This window comes from Protopterus annectens, chromosome 15.part0 (genome assembly GCF_019279795.1).
Source record: "Protopterus annectens isolate FY-2018-M chromosome 15.part0, PAN1.0, whole genome shotgun sequence".
Taxonomy (NCBI): domain Eukaryota; kingdom Metazoa; phylum Chordata; order Ceratodontiformes; family Protopteridae; genus Protopterus; species Protopterus annectens.
The window spans coordinates 376,290,864-376,317,093 of record NC_056749.1 but is presented as its reverse complement, the minus strand read 5'-3'; the positions used below and the strand labels follow the sequence as shown (position 1 = coordinate 376,317,093).

At 37.2% G+C, this 26,230-nt stretch overlaps 1 protein-coding gene across 1 annotated transcript in view; it reads left to right on the top strand.

Moving 5' to 3' along the window:
* The window catches only part of LOC122789831 (aryl-hydrocarbon-interacting protein-like 1), a 181,403-nt gene extending 157,273 nt beyond the window's left edge, over positions 1 to 24,130 (top strand). The window contains exons 5-6 of the mRNA XM_044057269.1: positions 16,324 to 16,465; positions 23,772 to 24,130. Of these exons, the coding sequence (XP_043913204.1) occupies positions 16,324 to 16,465; positions 23,772 to 24,130 (501 nt within the window). The remainder of the gene's footprint in view (positions 1 to 16,323; positions 16,466 to 23,771) is intronic.
* Positions 24,131 to 26,230: the final 2,100 nt, after the last annotated feature.

Here is a 26,230-nt window from a genome sequence, read left to right as displayed (position 1 = left end):
AATAATAATAATAATAATAATAATAATAATAATAATAGTAATAGTAATTACCTACTCTTTTTGCTCCAAAGTGGCTTTTTTAAAAATCTTTTTGAAACTTTTTATATTTCTGTAAGCTTCTATGCATACAAACTGAAAACTTTGGATACACAATAAATGTCAGCACTGATAACGCTACTGTGTTTAGAAAAAACTCATGTCAATTCTTAGGACACACTACAATGAAAATGACACACGTCTTCCAGTTACGTAGTAGTAATGTGTATCAGTTGCCTAGACTTGTATACGTGTATACTTTTGTATGCGTGACCAAATTCAGCCATGGTGTTGTAGGGGATAAATAGGGAAACCCAAAGAGCTTGACAATAAGATATGTTCATTGGAATAAATATACAGCACAGTGCACATGCAATACAAACATAATTTGTATATAATTGAAGTAAATGTTCATAGTAACCTATGTATTTGGCAAATTCAAAACAACTAACATTACATTTTAAAATGGTTGATTTAACAAATATAAATATGGCAGAAGACTAATAATTCAAAATGACTTACCAAGATATAAACAGAGAACCTGAGTGGGATTAAAAAGAACCTCCAAAAAATGAAACTAAAATGATTATAGTGTTTTTTTCCCAAACAAGCACATTATCATTAATTTAATCAGATCCTATAAAAGTAGTTAATTATACACTCTGCATGAGAAAATGCTAGTCTGACACATCTATAAATTAAAGAGAGATTGCAAAACAAGTAATACATATAATCGCACAAATTATATATATATATACATATATATATATATATAGGCATAAAACATTTAAGAAATACAAATATATATATATACTTATACACATATTTATGTAAAACAGTAATCTATAATGTTTTCTTTATGCATAGTATTAGAAAATTATACAGAGAGAGAGAGAGAGAGAGAAGCATTAGCAAGTGAAACCCAAATCATATACATAATATGTGCTGGTATTCTACATAGAACAAAATGAAACCTGTCTTAAAATATGAATTTAACAAATAAACTCAAAATGAAAATCACTAAAATTAAATTAATATTGTATATAATGATATTGTTTTTCTTAACACATAACTGATTCCTATGCAAGTAAATAAATATACTTTCAGTACTTACTATCCAAGGCAAACTGAAGCATATGAAAAGTGGTAGAATGTAAAACCCCATCAAGCCCTATAAAGATCAAAGATCAAAGTTGCATTATTAAGTCGCATTGTTATGTATATTATTACATTTCTGTGCCTAACCAAAGCACAGGCAATTACATGCAATCCTAACATCATAATTATGGTCAGGTATTCTATTTTTTTCACCTGGATATCTTCTCCACATTAAAGACATTATAGAGACATATTTATACATTCTTAAAGCAGAAATACAAGATGATATACCTGATCTGAAAAACATGACCTGAACAGATTGCACAAAATGTCTTCACTTTACTAACCAAATGGCACAGGGATCAGTGTCAATATGATCTAGTCCAAATGGGTTTGATAATTGCATAATAATGTTCAGATGTTCAGATCCAGTTTGTGAAAGATGATTTACATTTCTTCTACACTGATAAATAATATGAGGATTATGTCTCATTACACCAGACTAAGAGACACACACACACCAGACTAAGATAATAGAAGCTGACTTACTACCATATATAGTAATAAGCCTAGTAAATGTGCATCCAGCAACATATTTATTGGCAAAACTGCATGCACTATGGGTAAATCCTGTATCACCCACAGCTGGGTGATGATTATTACTGTATTGTGCCTTCCATTAGAGCTTTGAGGAAGCTTGCACTACTGTTTCCCATTGTTTCTTTCATTAGAGTAACGATGTATGACTCTTTCTTATTACACAATGGACTACCTGTAATGGAAAATAATAGTTTTTAATTCTAAATATGCTAAATAAAAAAATCTAGGGAGAAGATGACTTGCATATATCATGTTTCACATATTCTGCATACACATTATTTTTTGTTTTTAAAACACCTTTCTTAAATTATCATTTAAGACACAGGTGCACATACATTAATAGAAAATAAACCTTATTAACATTAGTCATATTCATGCATTTTGCATTACATATATGTTTTCTTTCTTTTTAACAATTATTCACTACAGCATTACATAAATTGATCAGTTCCTGCCTTCCCCTAAACCTCACTCCTCCTCCTCCTGAACATTATTCTGCATGTATTATTCCCACAAATGTAATTTATTTCTATGTAATTTGGTTCTTCTCTTTTCTGAAAATCCCATTTTTAGTTATTTTATCTAATTCTGTCTATAAATAAATAGTATAAAATAGAATAAAAGGAATAAATGAAGTATACAGTTTATTTTATTTACTGGACTCCATGCTCTTCTTTGACTTATACAATAAAGGCCCATTAATATTCAAAAACAAGCATGCTGCTTGGACAGCCCAACCAGCATGCCCATTGTAAATCAAGCATATACCAATAGAAAAAAGTTTCATCACTGTGCAGCCAGATTTTGTCTTGGAATATGTACCATAACGCCATCCTTGAAAACTGCTCCAGACAGACTACTAGTTTAAGATGTTTTAAAAGAAGTTTGAAGTAAGCTAATGTGTTTCTTCTTGAAGAAATAGATGCATGCAAGTTTATCTTTCAGAGACAACAACATTCTGTGCAGCTGTTCTACATCAGCTGAGTGCTCTAGACTATCAGAAGCCAGTGGAAGATCACTAAAGACTTTTAATACAATGACATTATTTAGAAAAAAAGTAAGATTTTTTTCTTAAATGTCATTGTATAATAGCAATAATCCATGACTGTAATAAAAGCTACACTGCAGACTGCGGTTAGTGTTGTTGCCTCACAGCAAGAAGTTCTTCTGTTTGATTCTCGGCTGGAGTGCCTTCTGTGTTGAGTCTGCATGTCCTCCCCATGGTTGAATGACGTCTAAAGACATGCAGGTAAGTGCATGCATGAATGGATGTGCCATCTTTGAAGGTTGGGCGTCGGGCTGGCAACTCAGCACCGTAAAAATCCACTGCCAATCATTAGCAGACCAGAGTTCTGCTGCGGTGACCCCTAACTGGGAAAAGCCAAACGACTTTTTAGACTAATTGAAAGAAAGAGAGAGAGAGAGTGAGAGGCAATATAGTCTTTTAAATAAGATGGGGTGGGGCATTTGAGGGGAGAAAGTGACTTAAAGTTATTCTAACTTCCATATATGTAAAATGTAGTGTATTAACTGTGACAGACTGAAAGAACCACAGTACCATCTAGAGGAGTCTCATGGGAGATATGGATAAAATTAGGTGGCAGAGAGCAATAGTAAATTTATTTATTTATTTATTTATTTATTGATATTCATTGACTGAGAAAGTCCACTGGGTCAGGAACTCATTTTCAGTGGAGGTCCAGGGAGGAAAGCTCCACTATTAAAGGTCTACATAGTTAAAGGCATTAAACAGTTTTAACAAAGCAAATTATATAGGCTATGTAGTACAACAGGTGTTAATAGAAATTGACAGAGTTACTGTATACATGTACATATGTCAACTATTGACAGAGTTGCTATATACATATAATACATATTCTAAGCACAAAGTGCCAAAATTATCATATGATTTATCAGGTGCAGTGGCGGTGTTGCGGTAGCGTTGTCGCCTCATAGCAAGACGTTGTCCCATTCGATTCTCAACAAGAGCATCTTCTGTGTGGAGGCATACGTGAATGGGGCGTGTCTTCGTTAAAGGTTGTGCATCAGGGCTGGTAACCTGGTGCGTAAAAATCCACTACCAATCATTAACGGACCGGAGTTCCGCTGTGGCGACCCCTAACCGGGAAAAGCCGAAAGACACAACAATTCAAGTCAAGTTTAGGATTGATAATATCAATAGGAACCATTGAAATGTAAAGGTTTGAGAGAAGGAGGAAGGATGTAGTAGTGCAACAGGAAGTAGGAAAAGAATAGGAAGGGGGTGTTAAGGCATTCAGGTATTAGACATAAGAGGTAAGAGAAGGTAAATTATAAACCAGCAAAGTGGTGTGAAAAAGAAAGTTACATTAGCGCAGCTGAATGCAAAGAGAGGAAGTATATTATTTAATGAGGGGTTGGTAAGAAGACAGAGAAAAAGAAAATAGGAGAACAGGAAGAAAAAAGAAAACATATATGATAATTTATGGTAGCCTATAATTTTGGGCACAGGAACAGATCTGCTTGTTGAGGCAGTATTTCTTCAAAGATAGTTTGAATGCTTTTGTGAGTCCTGGAGGGTGATATCTGGAATAAATAAATTGGATGTAATATAAAATATTTAAAATAAAAAAAAAGAATGGACCAGGACTGCAAAGAAAAACTGAGGATTTTTGAGAAAAGACATTCTTATAAAGAGTACTTGAGTATGGCAGTCCTAATGAAGTTATCCATGTCAGTGGTTTAGTAAGAAAAACACATTGACTGATTCACACTACATGTGCAAAAAGGGTACCTGATCCAACTTTTGTTGGGGTTGTGAGAAAGAAATCACCCACCTTAACACAATACTGATGGGGGAAGAGGGAGGGAACAGTCAAGGAAATCTGAGAACTAATTACAAGTTAAGAGAAATAAACCTACAGCAGCCAAGGGACACTGATGTACCAAAAATGTAGAAATGACTAAAAGCATATCATTTCTTTAATAAGGATAAGCACTTTCACACATAAAGTGCTTCATCAGATCCATGCAAAATGAAAAAACATGTTCCTTAAATACAAAACACATTCAATAAAACACTCCAATTAATGTTGCGATGCCCTATTCTTGAGGGCTGGTTTTAAAGGGAAAGCATTATTCAATCCCAGTAATTTATCAGCCTGCATAGAGGCTATTCAATTCATTTCAGCCACTTCAGTTTTATTAGTTAAATTACCTGCTCGTATATTACATTCAACAATCTGTATTACTTGAAAAGTGAAACAATGATCTTTGTTGTCAGCTATATGCTTTTAAAATTCTGTTAGTTTTACCTATATAGAATGAGCAACAGAATTTACAGCTGGCTAAATAAACATTACATGTTCTGCAATCAGCATAGAAATTAAAAATAAAATTATACCCAGAAACATAATGTTTAAAATTACCGGTACCTAATATGTATGAACATGCCTTGCAATTTCTGCAGGGAAATGTACCCATTCTAGTGGATCTAATCACCTTCCTCATATTAGAATTATAACATAACTGTCGCTTAAGAGAAAGGTTTGTTTTAAAAATAAAATGTGGTTCAGCATTTAAAATGGAAGGCAACAGTCAAAAATTACGCAGACGCTGGAAGATAAACTCTTTATATAAAAATATAGCATTTAAAATCCCTTTTAATTTATCATCTGATGGTAAGATAGGCCAGTTTCCATTAATGATGTCACATATCTTATAGATATTACTACTATAAGTTAAAGGTATCCTGTCCAAGCTCTTATATTTAGATTTAGCATTATGGCTCAAGTCTCTATCAGTAGTTCGTCTGAAATAAGGTTTACCCATAGTTGGACAAAGACCTGTAGCTTCTTTCGTAGCATTTGTTACATCAGCATCCTTATAACCTCCCTCCAAAATTTCCTTATGTACCATATCATTAGCTTGAGCATGTTCTTTATCATCAGTATGTAATCTAGACATACAGAGAAATTGGCCTTTAGTAACATTTCTAAAAACGTGTAGGACGCATACTGGTACGATGTAATAAAGCATTCCTTCTACACTCTTTTCTATATAATGAACTGTCTAAAAGGCCTTTATGTACAGATAACTTCACATCTAGAAAGTCTATGCTGGAATCAGAACATTTAAGCGAAAATTTAAAACAACTACTATATTGCTCCATATAGGTGACAAAAGAGCTCAATAAATCTTCAGTTCCTCTCCATAAAATAAAAACATCGTCCACAAATCTTTTGTACAATAAAAGATGTGGACTAAATATATGATCACAAGAAACAACATATCTTTCCCAATTCGCCAGCACAATGTTAGCGTAACTATTCACGCATGGCATCCCCATAGCCACTCCAAGTTTTTGTTTATAAAAACCACATTGAAATATAAAAATATTGTTTTCAAGCACCAACTCTAATAAAGTGCCCAACAATTCTATGTGTGAATGCAATGCCATATTGTTCATTTTCATAAATTCTTTCACAGATTCAATACCAAAATTGTTAGGTATAACTGTGAACAAACTGCGTATATCTAAAGTAACAAGTAATATATCAGAGTCAAACAAACCATACATAGTTGTGAACTCACCTAGAGAACACAGAAAATCACTGGTATCCTTGATAACAGCAGGTGCTCGAGTCAAATATTCTTTCAATTGAGTCTTAATATAAATGGATACAAACTCTGTGACCCACCCAAGTCCCGAAACAATAGGGTGCATGGGCGGATCCAGAAGCTGTTTATGTATTTTCAGCAAGTCCATGGCTACCAGCAGCTAGTCCAAATTCCAACTAGATGTGATAAAAAATCTAAAAGGGAATCCATCCTTGACTGGGTCCTAACTAACAACCCCACATTGTACCCTCACACAGGCAGTCTCCCAGACACCTTAAGTGACCACAACATAATATACTTTATACATAGTAGAACAAGCATATGCAAAACCACTAACTATATATCCACTAGAAACACAAAAAAATTCTCTCCTGAGGTCCTCAACACTTTACTCTGTAACTGTGACTGGACCCCCCTAAAAACCCTCCCACTTGACCAGGCTGTAGCATATTTCAACAAAACATTTCTACAACACCTAGACACTGTCGCTCCATTGCGCAAAATCAAGGTTAGAAACCAAACAAATCCTCAAGTCCAGAGACACTGCCTGGCTTTACTATCAAAAAAACAAAGAAACACAAAGCCTAACTAAGTACCAAGAACTGCGCAACCGTGCAAAAAAATGTATTAGACTGGACAAAAAATCCTACTACACAACATTACAAACTAAATACCAACACAACCCACAAAAATTTTGGAAAAATGTAAACCAGCTACTAAAATCCACCCAAAAGGCTACCCCCAAACCAACCACCCCTGACACTAAAGTTCCCATCGAAACACAATTCAGCTCCCACTTTGTGAACTCAATTCTATCCTTAGTATCACAGGACAGTTCCTTCCTCACTATCCCCCCAACACAAATAACACTAATACAAGCTTTACCCTCAAAACAGTTTCCACCACTTCAATCAAAAGCCATGCTCTCCAAACTAAAAACCTCATCAACAGCAGCCGACCTACATCCCCAGCTATTTCTTGAAACTCACAGCAGATGCTATTGCTATCACAGTCTCCACTCTCATAAACAAATCAATTGTTGAAAACTATGTGCCCAAACTCTGGAAAATATCCTATGTTACACCCATACATAAAGGAGGGACCTCCACTGAACTTAATAATTACAAACCCATTGCTTTACTCTCCCCCCGGCCAAAATCCTAGAAAAATGCATCCATACCCAGATGCTAAACTATCTCCTAGACAGCAACATCCTGTCACCTACTCAGCATGGTTTCAGACCTGCCCATAGTACCACTACAGCCCTCCTCTGCTTCACAGACACAGTAAACCGTCTCAAAAATGAAGGCCTACAAGTGTCAACTCTTTTTTTGGATATGTCCAAAGCATTTGACACAGTCTCACACCAAATCCTGCTAAACAAACTAAACCAATATCATCTATCAAATTCCACTCTTACCTGGTTCCAAAGCTACTTAATTGACAGGTACCAAGTTGTGAAATGGGAAAATTCTCTCTCTCATCAGCTGCCCATAACTATAGGAGCCCCACAGGGTTCTATCTTAGGACCACTACTATTCACAGTCTTCACAAATGACCTCCATACATCCACACAGCATGCATCTATAATTCAGTATGCAGATGACACTACCTTAATATGTACTGCACAAAACATTCCCACCCTCCTGCAAACAACTCAACTAGCATTCTCTGACATTGAAAACTACCTTACCAAAGCCCAACTTTTCCTCAACCCAAAGAAAACTCAGCTTATGATTATAACCAGTTCTAACAAAAACACTAACAGTCAATTCACTATCTACTCCACTAATGCTACTCCAATCGCTCCAGTGGCACAGGCTAAGCTATTGGGAATAACCATAGACTCCCACCTAAAATTTGATAGTCATCTCAACTTAACTATTAAAAAAGTACATGCCAAACTGGGGTCGCTCTACCGTATCAAACCATTTCTTACCAACAACACAAGATCAGCCATTGCTCGCTCCCAACTTCTATCCACCCTACTCTATGCATCTCCCATTCTGACTAATCTCAACAAAACTGAACTAAGCAAAATGGAGGCCTGCTATAACAGAATTGCCTGCTTTGCTGAAAATTTCTTATATAGAACTCATCACTGTACTGCTTTGAGACAGCTCCACTGGCTTGAACTGCCCAATCTCCTAACCTACAATCAGCTCTGCCTCTGTCATTCTATCTATTACCTCCCCAATGTGTCCTGCCCTCAAAAACCTAGTACAACATCACTCAGCTAAAAGGCCTCTTAGATCATCAAGCAAACTACTACTAGAAGTCACCAACAGCTACAATAGCTTTGGAGATGCACTATATAGTAGTTCAGTGGCTAAAAAATGGAACTCTGTCCCTACAAGCATTCAAAACACATCATCCAAAGCCTCTTTTAAAGACCTCATCAGGCAACATCTCAAGGAAAGTTGGCAGTGCCATGATTGCTCCCCAGGCTAGTGAAAGCGGATAACACATGCATACAAAATCTAGAGCACTTGATAATAGTTTTCAATCTTACTCACAAACACTGGCTAATCTACAATGTATGTACTGTACCTGTGTACTATGTATGTATTCTACCTATGTTCCAAATTTCAGCTGTACACCACAAATCTATTAATTACCTTTATTTTAAAATTAATAGTTTTTGTTTGTTCTCTCCACTGTAACTGTTTGTGTCGCATACCACTGTAAAAACATGTCTCCTGTAATTTGTGTGTATACTGATCATGTCGAAATAACTAAATTTTTCTGTAATTTTTCTTTGTGGAGCTTTTCTCCCCGGGCCTCTGCTGAAAAAGGGCCTTTTCGGCTCAGTCAGACACCCCCGGTTAATAAATGTAAAATAAAAAAATAAATGTATCACAGGGATACATGGCTTGTCAACTAGCATAAAATCATACATGTCCTTGGTTATCCTATTAGTCATTAATAACTCATATAAATGGCCATGCACATTGTTAATAATGCGATTTACATCAGCTAATGAAATAATTTCATAAGTCATTGAATAATTCAACACTTCATCCATACTAGTAATATACTTAGATGAATCTAAAAGAACTATTGTACCAACTGTTCATCATGGCTCATATTATAAAAACAGTTCACTTTAATGTCACTATTGAGTTCACTAAAAAGTTCAGTTTCACAAACCTTTAAGAATACTTTGATGGTAGGATGTAACTGTGGAGTAAAAGTGCTGCTGCGTTTCAAGGATGTATTCACAATAAAATCATCACTGGGAAACAAAAGTTGAAGCGCTATTTTACGAGCATACGGTTCGATTCTCAACTAGAGTGTCTTCTGCGTGGAGACATGCGTGAATGGGTGTACCTTCATTGAAGGTTGTGCATCAGGCCTGGCAAGCCGGCACATAAAAATCAACTGCCAATCATTAGCGGACCGGATTTCCGCTGTGGCGACCCCTAACCGGGAAAAGCCGAAAGACACAAACAAACATTCTTAGATCAACAATAAAGTCAGAAAGACAAGCGGGTCTAACAGGTACGAAGCTCAACCCTTTCTTAAGGGGCTTCTCTTCATCATTAGTTAGAACCCTACTGGAAAGATTCACAATTAACAATGCAGATACTTGTTCAATTGCCCCTCTGGGGCATCTCCTATCTCCGTGGACATCTTCCGTCTTTTCCGGTTCTGACTGTGAGACCACTCCCTTCTCTGCAATTGGTTCATCCTGAAAGGGACCGGCAAAGCTGAATAAGCCTTTTCAAGACTTACAGTACTCAGCATAGTTTTAGGTCTAGCTTCAGTACACAATGAATTATCAGCTGGTATCTGCTGAGTTATATTAACAGGTGTTGAATCAACAACCTCCACTTTTAAATGCAACGATTGCTGTTCAGTAGTAGACTTCAATGACTTTACTAATGCTCATATATTCCTGTGGCCTCATAGGGAACAGACCATTGGAAAAGATGCATCATGCAGCTCCCTCTAATATTAATGCCTCGTCTTCTACTGAACAGCAATCATTGCCTTTAACAGTGGAAGTTGTTGATTCAATACCTGTTAATATAACTCAGCAGATACCAACTGATAATTCACTGTGTACTGGAGCTAGACCTAAAACTACACTGAGTACTGTAAGTCTTGAAAAGGCTTATTCAACTTCATAACTGTTTGCAAAATGTGGTGGGTTTCAGGTGCCCTGCTACACTATCAGTTTAAAAAAGTATGGCACCGTGATGTGTCTAACACATTTTAAAGATGTTGGCTGAGTGTCAGTACTCTTTTATTTCTAGCTGCTGTGCGTGTGGCACCTTGAGGTGTGACACATGTTAAACCTGGTAACTGGCTTCCCATGCACTTCTGTAGTGACCTCAGTGTGTATCTGACAGTGTAAGGATGTTTGCTCAGTTATATAGTGAAGTTCATACATGAGAACCTCACTTAAATAAGCTTGCTATAACTAGTTTCTTACGTATTAACCTTAAAATAACAAGGCCAATTTTCTACTGATTTCACAATATAATTAATGTGATCCATATATTACAAAGAGTGTTAAAGTGGCTGAATTGCAAATCTCAGACTAACAGTGAATATGACCTGCAATGCTGCAAAAGGCATATTAACAAACAGAATGTTGTCAGGAACTCACTGAAGCATCAAACTCAGTGGTGGCTGGTGACTTCAAAGAAAGGTGTGCTGCAGGATGGAAAAGAATATGTGGGGCTAAGTGAAATGGTGTGGTGTTTTATTATGATAGGTCAATGACCATCACCTGCAATCAAACAGTATATGGTGTCAGTCACTTTCATCCACAGACTGCCTCACTACCCACTCAATATGCCCATTCTATGGACTATATGCACCTTAGATGGCTGACTACATTCAAGAAGGCCGACCTTTGGTGAAATGGAGCCCTAGACAAAGCATTCCATACCCTCTTCGTTGCACACTGGCTCCCCTGCACCTTTCCAGTGCCCATCCCCTATCCCTTCATCTTGATCCCATGCCTTCTATTTAGATTATTACTTTTTTCCACATTTTGTCTTACTTCTTACATTTTTCTCCATTGTTTTAACACACCCTAAATGGCCAAGTCTCCATTGTAATAACTGTGGATGAAGCAACTGAATTAAGTTGTGGTCCTGTAGGCTGCTAGATCCCCAGAAGTCATTTGGTTCTAGATTCTTTGAGGTGCATATTATAGCTATTTTCCCTTTTTACACCCTTTTAAATCAATGTTGGCCTGAACAGATACCATGAATAAAGAAATTCAGTTTTATTTTTCTTTCAGGGAAAACAAAGTTATATCTGAAGCTTAATGTTCAAAGGTAAAAACATAGTAATTCTCAATAAAGTAAGATGATAAATACTTGCAAAGATAAAGAAGTCCTCTATCGGAAAAGTGTCCATCTGCCTACTCCTCAAAAAAGATAGCTACTTTCTGTGTACCTTTCTGATATTAGAGTGGGATGAAAAGTAAAAGCACAAATGATTACAAGCATTAAGTATGCAGCTGAGGGTTTGAGGGGGTGAAAGGAGGCTACCTGGATCAAACCCACACAGAAAGGATTATAGCCAAAAACTCAACCATAGAACCAAACCCTGTGAGATGGCAATGCTACTCACTGCACCACAATGCCAAAGGTCAGCTGCTTTCACAGGCATCCTATCCAGAGTATCACAGACAGTAATTGTGTACAATGCTGATGTTTGTAATGGAAATTTTAAAAAATTATGACAAACAATACTTTTCAGATACAATGCAACCCCCCCCCCCCCCAACATATACACCTCTCAATCTCTTAGCTCAAGAATCAGGGGCAGATAAAAAATAACGAGGGACAAATGCTCAAAATCAGGGACACAAATAGCATTTATCTACTTAGAAAGCTGCCATTATAGCAGACTCTGTATTATGGTTTTTGTGAAGACTATTAAGTCTCAAATGTTTCTCATTATTTAGAGAATGCAATCCTCAATGATGTGCTAGGAAGAAAAAAGAGAAATGTTATAAGGAAACGACCAAAGTATGCAAAATTCTGCAAAATCAGGAACAATTCAGATTATTATGTCCCCCCCCCCCACACACACACACACGCACACACTATAGCCACTTGTTTGATTGTACACCCAAGAAGTTTGACTGTGATCCAATGAATGAATAAATTCATAAATTAACTGCCACACAAAAAAATGCATCATCTTAGCTCACTGCTATCAGAATACAGTATGCAATCAACTGCAACCTGGTTCCCCCCACCATATACGACTCATCCTCTTACCTCAAGAATCAAGCAGAAAGATAAAAAAATGTGTAATAACAGTGGATAATGGACCTTGCCCTTAAGCACTTATGAAGTTGTTAGAACAATGGGCTTTGTATTAGCATGCTTTTTCTGAAGCTTATTAAGTCTGAAACTCAAATGTCTTAATGATTCAAAAAAAAAAAAAAAAAACTTTGCAAGGATGAAGGAACACATCAAAATATGAAACAACATCATTTGTATTCTGTGAAATCAGGCCCAATTCATGGTATCGTCGTGAAATAGGCTATAAACCTAAGGGGACTTTTTAAACCAAGCCATGCTTCCCAGTAAAATCTGATAGGGTTTGGTTCCATAGAGTTTTGTGGGGGTATACATACTTAGGCATGGGTGGCCAAGCATTTACAAACTTCCAGTCTCTAACAGAGACATAGATGGCCAGACAAGGGGTATATTTATGGTTCCCCATCCACTGATTCATGTTTTGCTTAAATAAGTGCAGGGATGAACTCTACTTCCCACGGACGAGAAGCCTGTTGCATGGAAGGGGAATTCTCTGAGACACATATCTGTCTGTCAAGCATGTCCTGTTTATGTTATAGGCAAGATTTAGGTCCCTGGATCAGGTGTTTCTAATACTATTTGCTTTATAGATTTGCAACAGTTCCTTTATTACTAGATTGGAGGATGCTTTGTAGGCAAGGCATATGTTACCTCTTGTCAGGCTGTAGGAGACTGAATATAAGGACAAGGCTTTGATGTGGTCTGCAAAGGACTTGTTTTCTACACCATGTATTGTTTTTGTGAGGAATCTCAGAGTATGGTCCAGTTGTTGCAGAAGCCTGGCCAGGTACATACTGAAGGTTCATTGTACTTAATGACTGTTTTTTTGAGAGCAGAGTACAATGGAATAATAATACATTTAGATCTAGATGCCATATCCCTGATTATAAGTTGTGGAACATAGAATCATTTCCTCACTACACATGATGGTTAAATCACCATATACATGCGTTCCCAAATCCCTGACTACAGAGTCTGCTCTTAGGGGAGTATTGTCAATGTAGTAGTTTACTGCGGTGACTGTCTTTCCAAAAGATACTGTGAAATATTGGGAAATGGTCCTGTCTGTAAGCCAGCTCTCTATCGAGTGGGTGATGTAGGGTTTATACTTTATATAGTGAGCTTTTCTGCAATGCCTGAAAAAAAACTTACTGCTACACTCGTATTTAGGCAGTAGCCCATACTTTCTGTCTTTCAGTCTCAGGCTTCCACAGTCTGAGGCATTCATCTAAGGCAGACTGAGCCAATAGAAATGACTCTTTAAAGCTTTATACAGCAGTCCAATTAAACATTTTTGTGATGTTTCTGCCTTCCATAGAAGGCAGGAAGAACTGTAATAAGGGGTGATTGCCTTATTCCTAGTTAGGAGCAGTTGTAATTCCAGGCTGTTTTCAAAATAGCCCAGCAAACAAAGTAAGATGATTTTCTTTTTTTTTTCTTTCTTTTTCTTTTTCAGGGGACTTCATAAGGTTTTGGAACTCAGCACATACACAGAGTTACAAACAACTGTCTATGTATCTGATGCATTTAGTTGTAAAGATCTATAGTAGTGCACCAAAAATATGAGTATGCAGTCATGCAGATGTAAAAGTCTTACACAAAGTACATGAACTTTTTTAAGGAGTTTCAAACCACAGCATATTCAAGCTAGGCATGAGATGTTATGGTAAAGTTCCACAGTTTGACAGAACGGTTAGTGTGGTGTGGATCAGAGCACTTACAAGTTCGACCCACCCAGCTAACTGCAAGTTCTTAATTCCTTGCTGAACAGAACAGAGGAAAAGGCCAGAGGCTGGGGCTAGTTATTTGTCTGCAGCTACATTACTTCCTTGTGCATATGAAGGGAAACATCTAGGTAAGATGCAGAATAGAAGGGAACCACACAGAGACTGAATCCCTTCAACAAATTGCAGCTCCATGCTGTCTGCACTGAGAAACACTGCACTGAGTAGGCCTTTTCAGGTAAATGCAGCTTTTGAAGTTCCGGCTGTGTGCAGTACAGGAGACTGTGTTTGCTAGAAATATATTCAATCTTTTGAAACTGGTGCAAGAGTCACTTTACAGGAAGGGAGATACAGTAAAACAACAGTGCCAATGTGCGTATATAAATACATATCTATATCTATCAATATATATATATATATATATATATATATATCTATATATATATATATATATATATATATATATATATATATATATATATATATATATGGGTCCCTATCAGTTGCCTGAGCTTTCAGAAACTCAAAATTCATATAGTTGAGACCATATGATCGAGTTTTCATATAGTCAAGACCATATGATTGAGTTTTTGAAGACTTGAAGCTTTTGAATGGAGATCGTAGTACAGTGCGGATCAGAAAATTTAACCTTTTCCTCACTGTAGCATGATCTCGGAGTTGGTATATATAATTTGCAGAGGCGTATGGGGCACAGGGTGGCTTGCCCCCCTGCAAAAACTTAAAAAAGGTAGATTTTAGTGATTTTTTTTGTGTTTTTTTTTTTTGATGTTCGAGTTTTTGGAAACTCGATCATATGGTCTCGACCATATGAATTTCGATTTTCTGAAAACACGATCATCTGACATATATATAAATATGGGTCTACTTCAGTAGATCAAAATCCCATGAAAAACCCGAAACTCCATAGGACCAACCGCTTGGAACATCGACAGATCACTATGGGTAAGTAACTGCTTGGCCAGCATGTTGATCTTTGCCCCTTACCTCCACAGTAGTGCGATCTCTGAATTGGGTATATTTAGTTGGGGGGGTGTGGGAGGCACAAGCCCCCACATAGAGGGTGTGGGGGCAAAACCCCCACATGGTTGGGTTTTCTTTGCTTTGGTGTTAGTGTGTTTGTAGGGTTGGGTGAGCAGTTACTTACCCGTAGTGATCTGTCAGTGGCCCGAGAGGTCAGTCTTCTTCAGTCTTCTAGAGTTTCAGGTTTTTCATGTCAGTGTTTTGAAAGTCAGGTAAGGAAGATTTCAGTCTACTGAAATAGACCCATATATATATATATATATATATATATATATATATATATATATATATATATATATATATATACACACACACACACATATGCACATATATATATATATATATATATATATATATATATATATATATATATATATATATATATATATATATATATATATAAGGGAAAGGCAGATTCTGACCATAACTTAATAACATCTCTAATATCATCTCTAACCAGTCCTGTTTATATCATGAGGCTGATTTTGCTCTTCTGTACTATTGCAATAATACTATAAGACTCATTTTAGGCTGGCTGCTACCATAGTTGTCAGTATTAAGCTTCACAAAACAGTTCCACAGATCTTGGTTCTTAGCTGGTGTGCCTTCTGTGTGGAGTTTTCAGGTCTTGCCTGCGCCCACGCTGTTTTTGCTGGGTGCTTCAGCTTTTGCCTCCACAAGCCTTAGACATGCTATAGATGAATGGGGTATTTTCCAATGTACTGCAAAGGGTGAAATATATCAAAAGATTTATTGTATATAAGCTAGTAGCTACATAATAATGCAGAGTGTCAAATTAAAATATTAGAGAAGATTAGTGTGAGATGTATACCATAAGAACTTTACAATGAAACAATTTCACTATTTAAACTAACTGCTTGTGATTTCTGTGCTGGCAAAGGCCTTATAATAATTATGGCTTGATCTTCCAGGAGAAACCCTGGGATGAAGATTGGCTGAAGCTTGAAAAACTAATCAACCCTTTGGTCCTGAATTATTGCCAGTGTCTACTGGAGCTCGGTGACTACTATGAGGTTTTGGAGCACACATCTGAGATTCTTACCAAACACCATGGTAAATTCATAACAAATAAACTCAAATAAAGCCAGATTTAGCACAAGAAGGATTATGTTAATTGAATTTAATACAGTGATGCTGTAAAACCAATCCACGAAAGGAATGTGTTTTTTCCTTTAAAATGCTAAATGAGTATTATAATTATGGGTTCCACATCAGCCTCTCTGGTATGTGACAAGGTGGGGCAGTAGTTAGCATGGCTGCCTCACCGATCTTGGTTCTTAGCTGGTGTGACTTCTGTGTGGAGTTTTCAGGTCTTGCCTGTGCCCACGCTGTTTTTGCTGGATGCTTCAGCTTTTAATCCCAAGCCTTAGACATGCTATAGATGAATGGGGTATTCTCCAAATTTCCTGTAGATTTGCATGATAATAGGTGTGTGTGTGTGTGTGTGTGTGTGTGTGTGTGTGTGTGTGTGTGTGTGTGTCTGTGTGTGTGTGTGTGTGTGTGTGTGTGTGTGTGTGTGTGTGTGTGTGTGTGTGTGTGTGTGTGTGTGTATGTGTGTGTGTGTGTGTGTGTTTGTGTGTGTCGTGTGTGTGTGCGTCTTGTGTGTGTGTCTCGTGCAATAGACTGGTGCATTATCCAGGACTTGTTTCTCTGTCTTGAGCTCAGAAAATGAACCAATGAATAAATTATGGGTTCTTAGAAACAGGTATGGACTATATTATTATCTTTTTTTTTGTACTGATTATCCTGTTTTTGCTTGGTAAACCCAAACTAAGCGAGTCAGTTGTACAACTAACAGTGCACTTTTCTACACTTTTCAGTGCTTCATAGCTTTGCATTACATTTACTGTTGGTGGGTGGGGGGGGGGTCAATGTCTTCCCCATAAAGAAGCATGTCATGAATGCTGGGTAAATAGTTTATATCTGTGAGATACGTACTAGGAAAGGGTTCATGTCGATCCATTGAAAGTGGTTTTTAACAAACACAAAGAAACCAAGAAAAAAAGCTGAAACTGCCAACATAAAAAATATGCCCATATCCAGCTTTGTTTGTTTATAGTCATGATACCTTACAAATACCTTTGTTCAGTGAACAAGATTCATGAAAACCAGCTAGCAATGTGTTGGAATGGCCCACCATGTCACAAACCTAATGAAAGAAGGTGAAAGAAGGAGGTCTTTTTGCCTGGGAAGACACACCACTGTAGGGCCAGTACTACAGAGGTTACATGGTGTGGCACACTGAATTGACCACCATGTACTATGCCAATGAGATGTGATTCGTGCATAGAATCATTATACACCTCTTTAAAATAGTATTGAAGGACATTTGGGGCCTAGGGTGATAGGTGAGTGCTGTGTAGAGATCTGGGGTGGTAGAGAGGTTGAAGGTATTTCCAACATTCAGGTTAGATGGTTAGAGGTATACTGATGTCCACTGGTCTGGTTATAAATATAAGGGGAGTGCTACCTTTTGCTACTGACAAGGGCTGTTGGAGCAGGAAGATGTAGTAATCATTTACAAGGCTTTTTGGAGAAGAATGATGTACTGGTCACCGACAAGGTACTGGAAGCATAGACTCAGGCCTTTTGCACTGACAGTTGGGAAGGGATGACAGGCAGTATTGATTGCTACAGAAGGGGAAGGTACTAATTGCTTGAAGGTTGGATAAGGTCAAGAGTACCTAGTAGCTATGACTGGTGGCCAAATGTGGGGGTAGGCAAAGGTCTCTGATCACCAATAGTTTTTGTGATCATATAGGAACAGGTCTTTTCACTGCCAAGACCAAGTTGAAAACAGCTGTGCCATGTATTCAATGTAGGGATCAGTTCACTGGGACTCGCTCCTGAGGACTGGTAGGGTAATACCCAGTGTTGGTGAATAGTGTAAGGGTTTTGTTACAGGATTTCTTCTGTTTTTGTTGTGGCAGAGAGAGAATTAGACTGGTTTAATATATCTAGGGGCATTCCTGAAAAACTGTTATTGTTGATTGGACAATTGGGCTGGTTTCTCTTTCTCTGCCTTTTATAGTCAGAGTTTTAAATCAGACATACCTCTTTGCTGAAGGTGTCCTAAGCTGCAGAGAGACTGACCTACTGCCTGCTGTGACACTGGGAAAAGATAAGTGTTTATTTTCAGTTGTCTCTGCACTTCTGATTTAATACATATCTCTGTAATCTGTACAACTGTTTTTCCCACCCACACACCCACGCACCCAGTTCTTGCGGTGGTCTTAGTTCTTGTGGTGGTCTTAAGTCTTGGTGGCTTTGAGTTGCCCACCTCTGGTATAAAGTTGATACTGGACACTCCCCCCTTTCACATTACATCAGCTCATTCTACTGTTTATAGTGAGAACTTAGCAAAGGCCCACCCCTTTAGCTTCTGAATATTGAATTATCTCATTATCTTCTGTCTCTTCACTTTCTACTAAACAAACAAAAAATGTTTCCTACCTTTCCTGTAATTAGTCTAGTCCAGATACAGATTTGCTGTATCCTGGACTGTTTGTAAGCTTCTGAGATCTGCTAGTTCTCTCCTCTCCTGCACTTTTTTCTAGCTTATTAGTCTAGCACTTTACCAGACTTTTTGTAGCAATTATTGTAGCACACAAAAGTGCTACCAGCACTAAACGTTCTCCAAGGAAACAGCTCTAGTACTTATTATTAATGCCCACCACTACAGGCATGTCTAAAGGTCAGTTCCCCTCTGCTTTCTCCTATTAACCTGGTAAACTTGGGCATCCTGAGGCAATGTAGCAACTGCCTCATGTACACTGATAACCCTCTCCTCTTACCTCACAACATTCAGACTTGTGAGAGATGCACTTATATATCCAAACTGGAAGCCATGCACTCTCCAGCCAAGATCGGAATAGCTGGTCAGGAGGAGAAAGTCAACACTTGCACCACACCACATGAAACACATAGCCCTCCAGAACACACACCAGTACTGCCTTCACATAAAAACACAAGCCACACACCCACCTTCGCGGAGGCTCTCACTAAAAATCTACCCAAAAAGCAGAGACCTCCAAGGTAGAAATGCACTTGACCACCACAACGCAACACTAATTATGAGACACATAACCCTCTTAAACAGTGTGTCACTCAACCAAAGCCCCTAAGGCAAAACAGCATGCCAAACACACTAATTATAGGTGACTCTATAGTGAGGCACGTTGATGACCCACTCACTAGGTTGAATAAGGAGAAAGTAACAGTCAGCTGCCTGTCAGGTGCCAGGATCCACCACATAATGCACACACTCAGGTCCCTCAACAACAGGTACAAATATGACTCTTGTCATTTTACATGTGGGTGTGAATGACCTGAGAAGTACCTCCCTGTACTACATGAAAAGAGACATGGAGGAGCTCTCAGATTATGTAGCTCAGACAGGTATGACCCTAGCTCTGAGCAGCATCCTACCATCACTCAGAATGATACCAAAGTACAAGCAGAAAATGCTTGATTTCAGCAACTGGCTAAATTTCTGATGTCATTCTAAGGGGATCCAGTATCTGTCTGCCTGGGATGACATGACTGACAGACCTCAATGCTTTGCCAGAGATGGCCTGTATCTGTCACCCTTGGGCTTTCATATACTGGACAAGGCTCTTGCCACCCCTATAGTGCCTTTTTTTAGGCAGTGTTCCAAAGACCAAATTACCACCATAACAGCTACAAACAAATGCAATCTGAGGGTCATGCTGCTCAATGTTAGAAGTCTAAATCTCAAAATGCATTCACTCGAAGCACTCCTTAAAATGGAGAACATCGACATTTGTGCTGTAACAGAGACCTGATTCAAGGCAGCAGAAAGCACCCCTGCACAACCAGGATCACTCTGACCTGGCAGCAAAACAGGACTTTTAGCAGTAATATGGTGTTCTGTATTTAATTTATTCTTTCGTTCAAACTGAATCACAGAACACTCAGTCAGACTGCTTAGCATCTATTTTAACTAAAAGTATGTACTAAACAAAAATGATGAGGAGTAGCAACCCAGTTTGATACTATAGCATCTGTAAGTGCTAGCAGCATGAAGAACACTAAGTACCAAATCAAACCAGAAAATGATACATCGTAACACTTTGTCTACAACTTGTGTAAATAGGAGACCAGTTCTGCAACAGTAGCAATGCTGACAGTGACAAAGCAATATAACAATTGAATTTGTAGAGACCTTAGCTGCAATATAAAAAATAAAGCTCACTTACAATGAGATACACCACGAGCTGAAGGGAACTGGCAGCTGCTGTGAGTAAGCCAAGACGGCTCCAGGGGTTTAAAAAACTTTGCTGCGACAATATTGGAGGAGGGGGAGTGGGAGTGGTCACAGGTAATGTGAAGTAGTCAATTAAAGAGATGTTGACCACCTACCATTTGGATCAAATGCCTAAGTCCTCTCTCTCTCTCTTTCTTATATATATATATATATATATATATATATATATATATATATATATATATATATATATATGGGTCTGCTTTTCTTTGTCGAAATGTCATTATTTCGAAAAAGAAAAGTAGAGGACCACTTATGCGAAAGTGCACTTAAACGAAAGTGCACTTTCGTGAATATCGGTTTAACAAACCGCTAAGAAACACTGTGGTGCTGAAGCACACTGCAGTGGGGAAAAGGGAATTTACCTGCTTCCCCACTGTAGTGCGATCTTGGAGTTAGTATATTTAAGTAGCAGGGGTGTGGGGGGTACAGGGGGGCCTTGCACTTTTTTTGTGTTTTTATCAGTTTGTTGAATCGATGTTTGCGAAAGTGCACTTTCGCGTAAGTGGTCCTCTACTTTTCTTTTTCAAAATAATGAAATTTCGACAAAGAAAAGTAGATCCATATATATATATATATATATATATATATATATATATATATATATATATATATATATATTCACTATGTAATTTCTAAATACTGAAATCCCGAATTTCAGTATTTCTAAATTACATAGCCAAAGACACCAAACACCGAAACCCTAAAACCACAAAATTCAAAATCCCAACGCTACACTACAGATACAGCACACACAAACACATACACACCACTTCCCCCAACTCAAATATAATATCCTACACTACAGATAAGCTGTGCCCCCCACACCCCCTACTTATATATACTAGCTCTGAGATCGCACAATCAGACACACATAAGCAACTCACTCCCACACATTATACACACCCTCACACACACACACACACACACACACACACACACACACACACACACACACACACACACACACACACACATCACAGTCAAAACACAAACTGACAGACACTAAAGCCCCTAACCAACAGACATACACATACATACATACCCAAACTCACATCTTACAATTCACACACCAGAACACCAGAAATGCTAATTTAAAATCTCCGTACTTCGGGATTTTGAATTTCACACTTCTGGTTTGCCGGTATTTCAAGACTGGTATTTTAATTTTGAAATACTGAAATTCGGGATTTCAGTATTTTGAAATTAAAAAGGGAACCTATATATATATATATATATATATATATATATATATATATATATATATATATATATATATATATATGCACACACACACACACACACACACACTTTGAATGCTCATCAAGAAGGTTACATGGCTGAAGATATGAAGTTAAGTAATTATTGTAATTCTTATTTAGAACAAAGATCATCTGACAGTTGCAGACATCTTTTTAAAGCTGAATATGCAATAACCTAGCTCAAGTATATTTCAAGTATATTTCTGGCAATTCTAACTAATATAATTCCAGAAAAAGGCAGGGTACTCCTTGCTGTTCCATTTAAAATATTCTCACCTGAACTATAGATCATTATTGCAAAGAGACAGCAAAGCATTAAACAGAGAAAGAAACATATTATTATTTTATGCAAAGTAGGCTAAGCTACAGAATCAAGAACTGCCACTCAGAAATTGGATCATCTTTTGATCACACAACACTGTGATGTTAGGATACATTTGGCAATATTTTGTATGGTGAGACAATGGTGGCACTGTAGTGCATTCCCCTACTGCAAGAAATGTGATCTTCATTTTGAACCATTAGCGGTGCCAATTGTAAATCTTAGATTTAGATTGAACTCACAGAACCAATACTGCTGTTCTGACTTTCTTCATTTGATGGCACATTAATAATATACCTTGACTTAGAGCCAAAAACTTCAATATGCACTAACACTGAAGCTTGCCACAATGATAACTGTGATGTTGTGAATCCTCAAAGATAAGGAAGCATTATCTCACCCTCAAGGCTATGCAGCTAGATTTAGGATATTTGGAGGTGCAAGTGTGTGGATGGTGTGTGTGTGTGTGTTTGTGTGTGTGTGTGTGTGGGGGGGGGGGGTCTTGCCATCTGAAAAAGCTCTTGTTTTTGTTTGCTAGAAAACAATTATGTTGCCGATATATCTTTAGTTTTCATTTTATGTGTGTGCTCATTATGTAAAGAGGTGAAACCTATCAGCTTTTATGAGCTGGTGATACAAAAAAACAAATCTACAATCAGGCTACATTTTACATTTTAGACCTAGCTCAGTAATTGTTACCAACCAAAACATTTTACAGCAAAATAAATTAGAAATTAGCATCACAGTGGCATGGTAGTTGGTGCTGCTGTGCCTAGCTACAGGTTTGATACTGATGTTAGCGTGCTGCCAAGACATGATAAATTCTTGCCATGGCTGCATTGGGTTTGATACATACCTTGGTTGCCTCTCACCTCCTAAAACATAATACGGAGAGAGACAGACATTAACTGTTGTTACATATTGAATCTAGATATGTACTTTGCAAATTTTCTTCCCTGGTATCCTCATTAAAGGAGGCTTTGATTCAACTGATCTAATCTGGCTAGCAAAACAAACTAACAAATTTAGGAAAATTTGCCTAGCACTGCATTATTGGTTTTTGTAAACCTCCTCATAATCCTGAGGAATTTTGCATAGATTAGAACCTACTGCATGTGAAATTCACCCAAGTTTGTTAATGAAGCACCCCATGGAGGAAGATGAAGTGGGAACGGCAGTGCTAGGAATAATGTCACAACAACAGCTTCTCTAAAACAGATGTTCCTAAGACAATGTTAAAGTAATGTACCTGCCGTATGCAAACAGTGTCATACAAATAAAGCATTCATGCTCCACTGTTTCTGGAACTTGGAATTAGACTTCAGGAGCAGAATTGAATGATTAAGGAGATAAATCAGATCTTAAGTCATAGCAGGAAAACAAAAACTGTCATTGTTAGAGCTGACAAGAAACATTTGCATATCTTTGATAATATCAGTCTTAATCTTATTATTCAGTTATTCAACATTAACCTTAATCTTGTTACAGATAATGTCAAAGCCTATTATAAACGAGCTAAGGCACATGCTGCAGTCTGGAATGAAACAGAAGCCAGAGCTGATCTTCTGAGGGTAGTACAGCTGGACCCCAAGCTCGCCCCTGCTGTAAAAAAGGAGCTACAGCAGCTGAAAGAGCAAATGCAAGTCATGCACTTGGAGGAAAAGCAAAGATATTCTGGAATTTTCCAGAAAAACAGTGGATGCCAAGAAGACTGTACACACAAAGATGAAAAACTAGAGGTTAACCCAGGAACTGAAAAGCAATTAGAAGCAAATATATATACCCAGGAAGAAGAAACAGAGTGTGCTGTGAAGATTCAAAATACTTCCAATGGGAAAGCAGGTTAAAATTCAGACAAAACAGTATCATCTGCTGAAAAATCACTGGAGGATCTCAAAGAACAAAGGATAACAAAAATCAAATTATAAGCAAATACCAATAAACAGAACACTGAGAGTGCATCAGAAGAAAATGTGAAAACGCATTTACATGGAATAGTCAATGCGTTCAGGGAAAATGACCAAGAAGCAATAAAAGCGAAATCAAGAGACAGTGCAGTATTGCAGGGACTAATTAAAGTGAGACCAGCTTTACATTTAGGGAAGCAGATGAGAACAGATGACAAATCTGAGCAAAATACAGAGGACTTTAAGGCAAACGTTTTAGGATCAATGTCAAAAGAAGGAAAGCAGTGGACTACCAAACAAAAAACAGAAGGGCATGCCAACACTGAATAATGCCTAGAATTACTAAAAGAATTTGCAGAAAATGTTAAATGACAGACAAGAATAGACAATAAAAATGACATTCACCAATGGATAATTGATAAAGCTTCACAAGATAATATAGAAGTTTACAACTTTACCCAGAGAATACTGAGATGGGAAGTAAATATTATGGGAAAAAATAGCCAGGGAATTGTTATGGCTAGGCTTGTATAGGCCCTAGGGCCGATAGCCTAGTACCAACCTATGAACCTATGAGATATTCATGACATGTAATGAACTCCAGAATGTAATTAAAGTTAGACAAGAAATGAGTAACAGTTTGCTGCAAGGTAATCAAACAGGGGCACACACACAAGGAGAAAATGAATACAAATCACAAGCAGATACAAATAAACAAAAGGTAAAAGAAAATGCAGCATTGCATCAAATAAATTAACACTGACATGTAAAAGATATTTATCAGATAAATGAAGAGTAGACTGGAATGACTGCAGTGATTACTTGCAGATAAATTAGAGGCAAATGAAAATTTGTAATTGACAACTGCAAAAAATATATGGGTTGAGTTAGCTATTCATGAAGTTAGAAACATGAGTGAAATGCCAGATATAAACATATAAGATTGAAATAAAAGAATCACAGTGAAAAACACACATCTGCAGGTAAGAACTGTACATAAACATATCAGATGCAAACATTTTACATTTAAAGAAAATAAACAGGGAGAAAATACAGATCTGCATGGAATGAAAGAGAAAAAATGCAGAATTAGATGTGAACTTCCTGAATAATAAAGCTAAAGAGAATAAATACAGACAAGTAAGAAATATATGCAAGGCAGATTAAAACATTGTTCAGGACGTAGTAACTCAAATGAAACCAAAAGTAGACCTAGATGTGCTGAGGCAAAGGAAGATAAACAACTATAGAGCACTGGCTGATGACAAAAATCCCCACAGTGAAAGTACTAGATGTTAAAAGGTACAAAGGGATCAGCTAGATCCAGTATTTCCACTTGTAGTTTATTGAAGCCAGTCAAACAGAAAAAAAATGCCAAACAAGGCCCAGTAAAGTTGAATCATTTGCTAGAACAGTTGGTTAAGCACAAAATACAAAACTCTTAAGTTAATAAAACTCACTTTCATCCTTCAAAATGAATCAAGGATGTCATCATAACTAATAGTTCAGAAATAGCACAGTAATTAAATACACTTACCAATCACATGATAAATTACACAAGCCAAACATTCAAAGAGATATGAGTTGCCAGATTAGTTCCTTGTATTCAATAGTCGTTTTACGAAAAGAATAAACAAGCATTGTTACAATATAATGAATCTAATCCTAACAATGATCTCTATACAGGCAATCTGTTGACTGTGTGAATTAAAAAAAAATGAATTGGATATCCTAGAAATTATTCCTTTTAAACCAAGTGATGGTGCCTGGGAATCTACTATTGAATACAAGGAACTAATTTGACAACTTAGAGTTAATAACAATGCACCACTAGGTTTCAATGAAAATGTGTCTGTTTAAACAGTCTTAAAATGGAGAGGAGCTAAACACTGACAAAAGTTTAAACATTTTGGCACTTTTATGAAATATTTATACTTTCTGACTCATTATGAATTGATTTTGATTCAAACATAAATTAAATGTGTTTTTTATTGTTTTTTTTTAAAGTACAGATACTTTGTTGTCTGTGCACATCTCAGA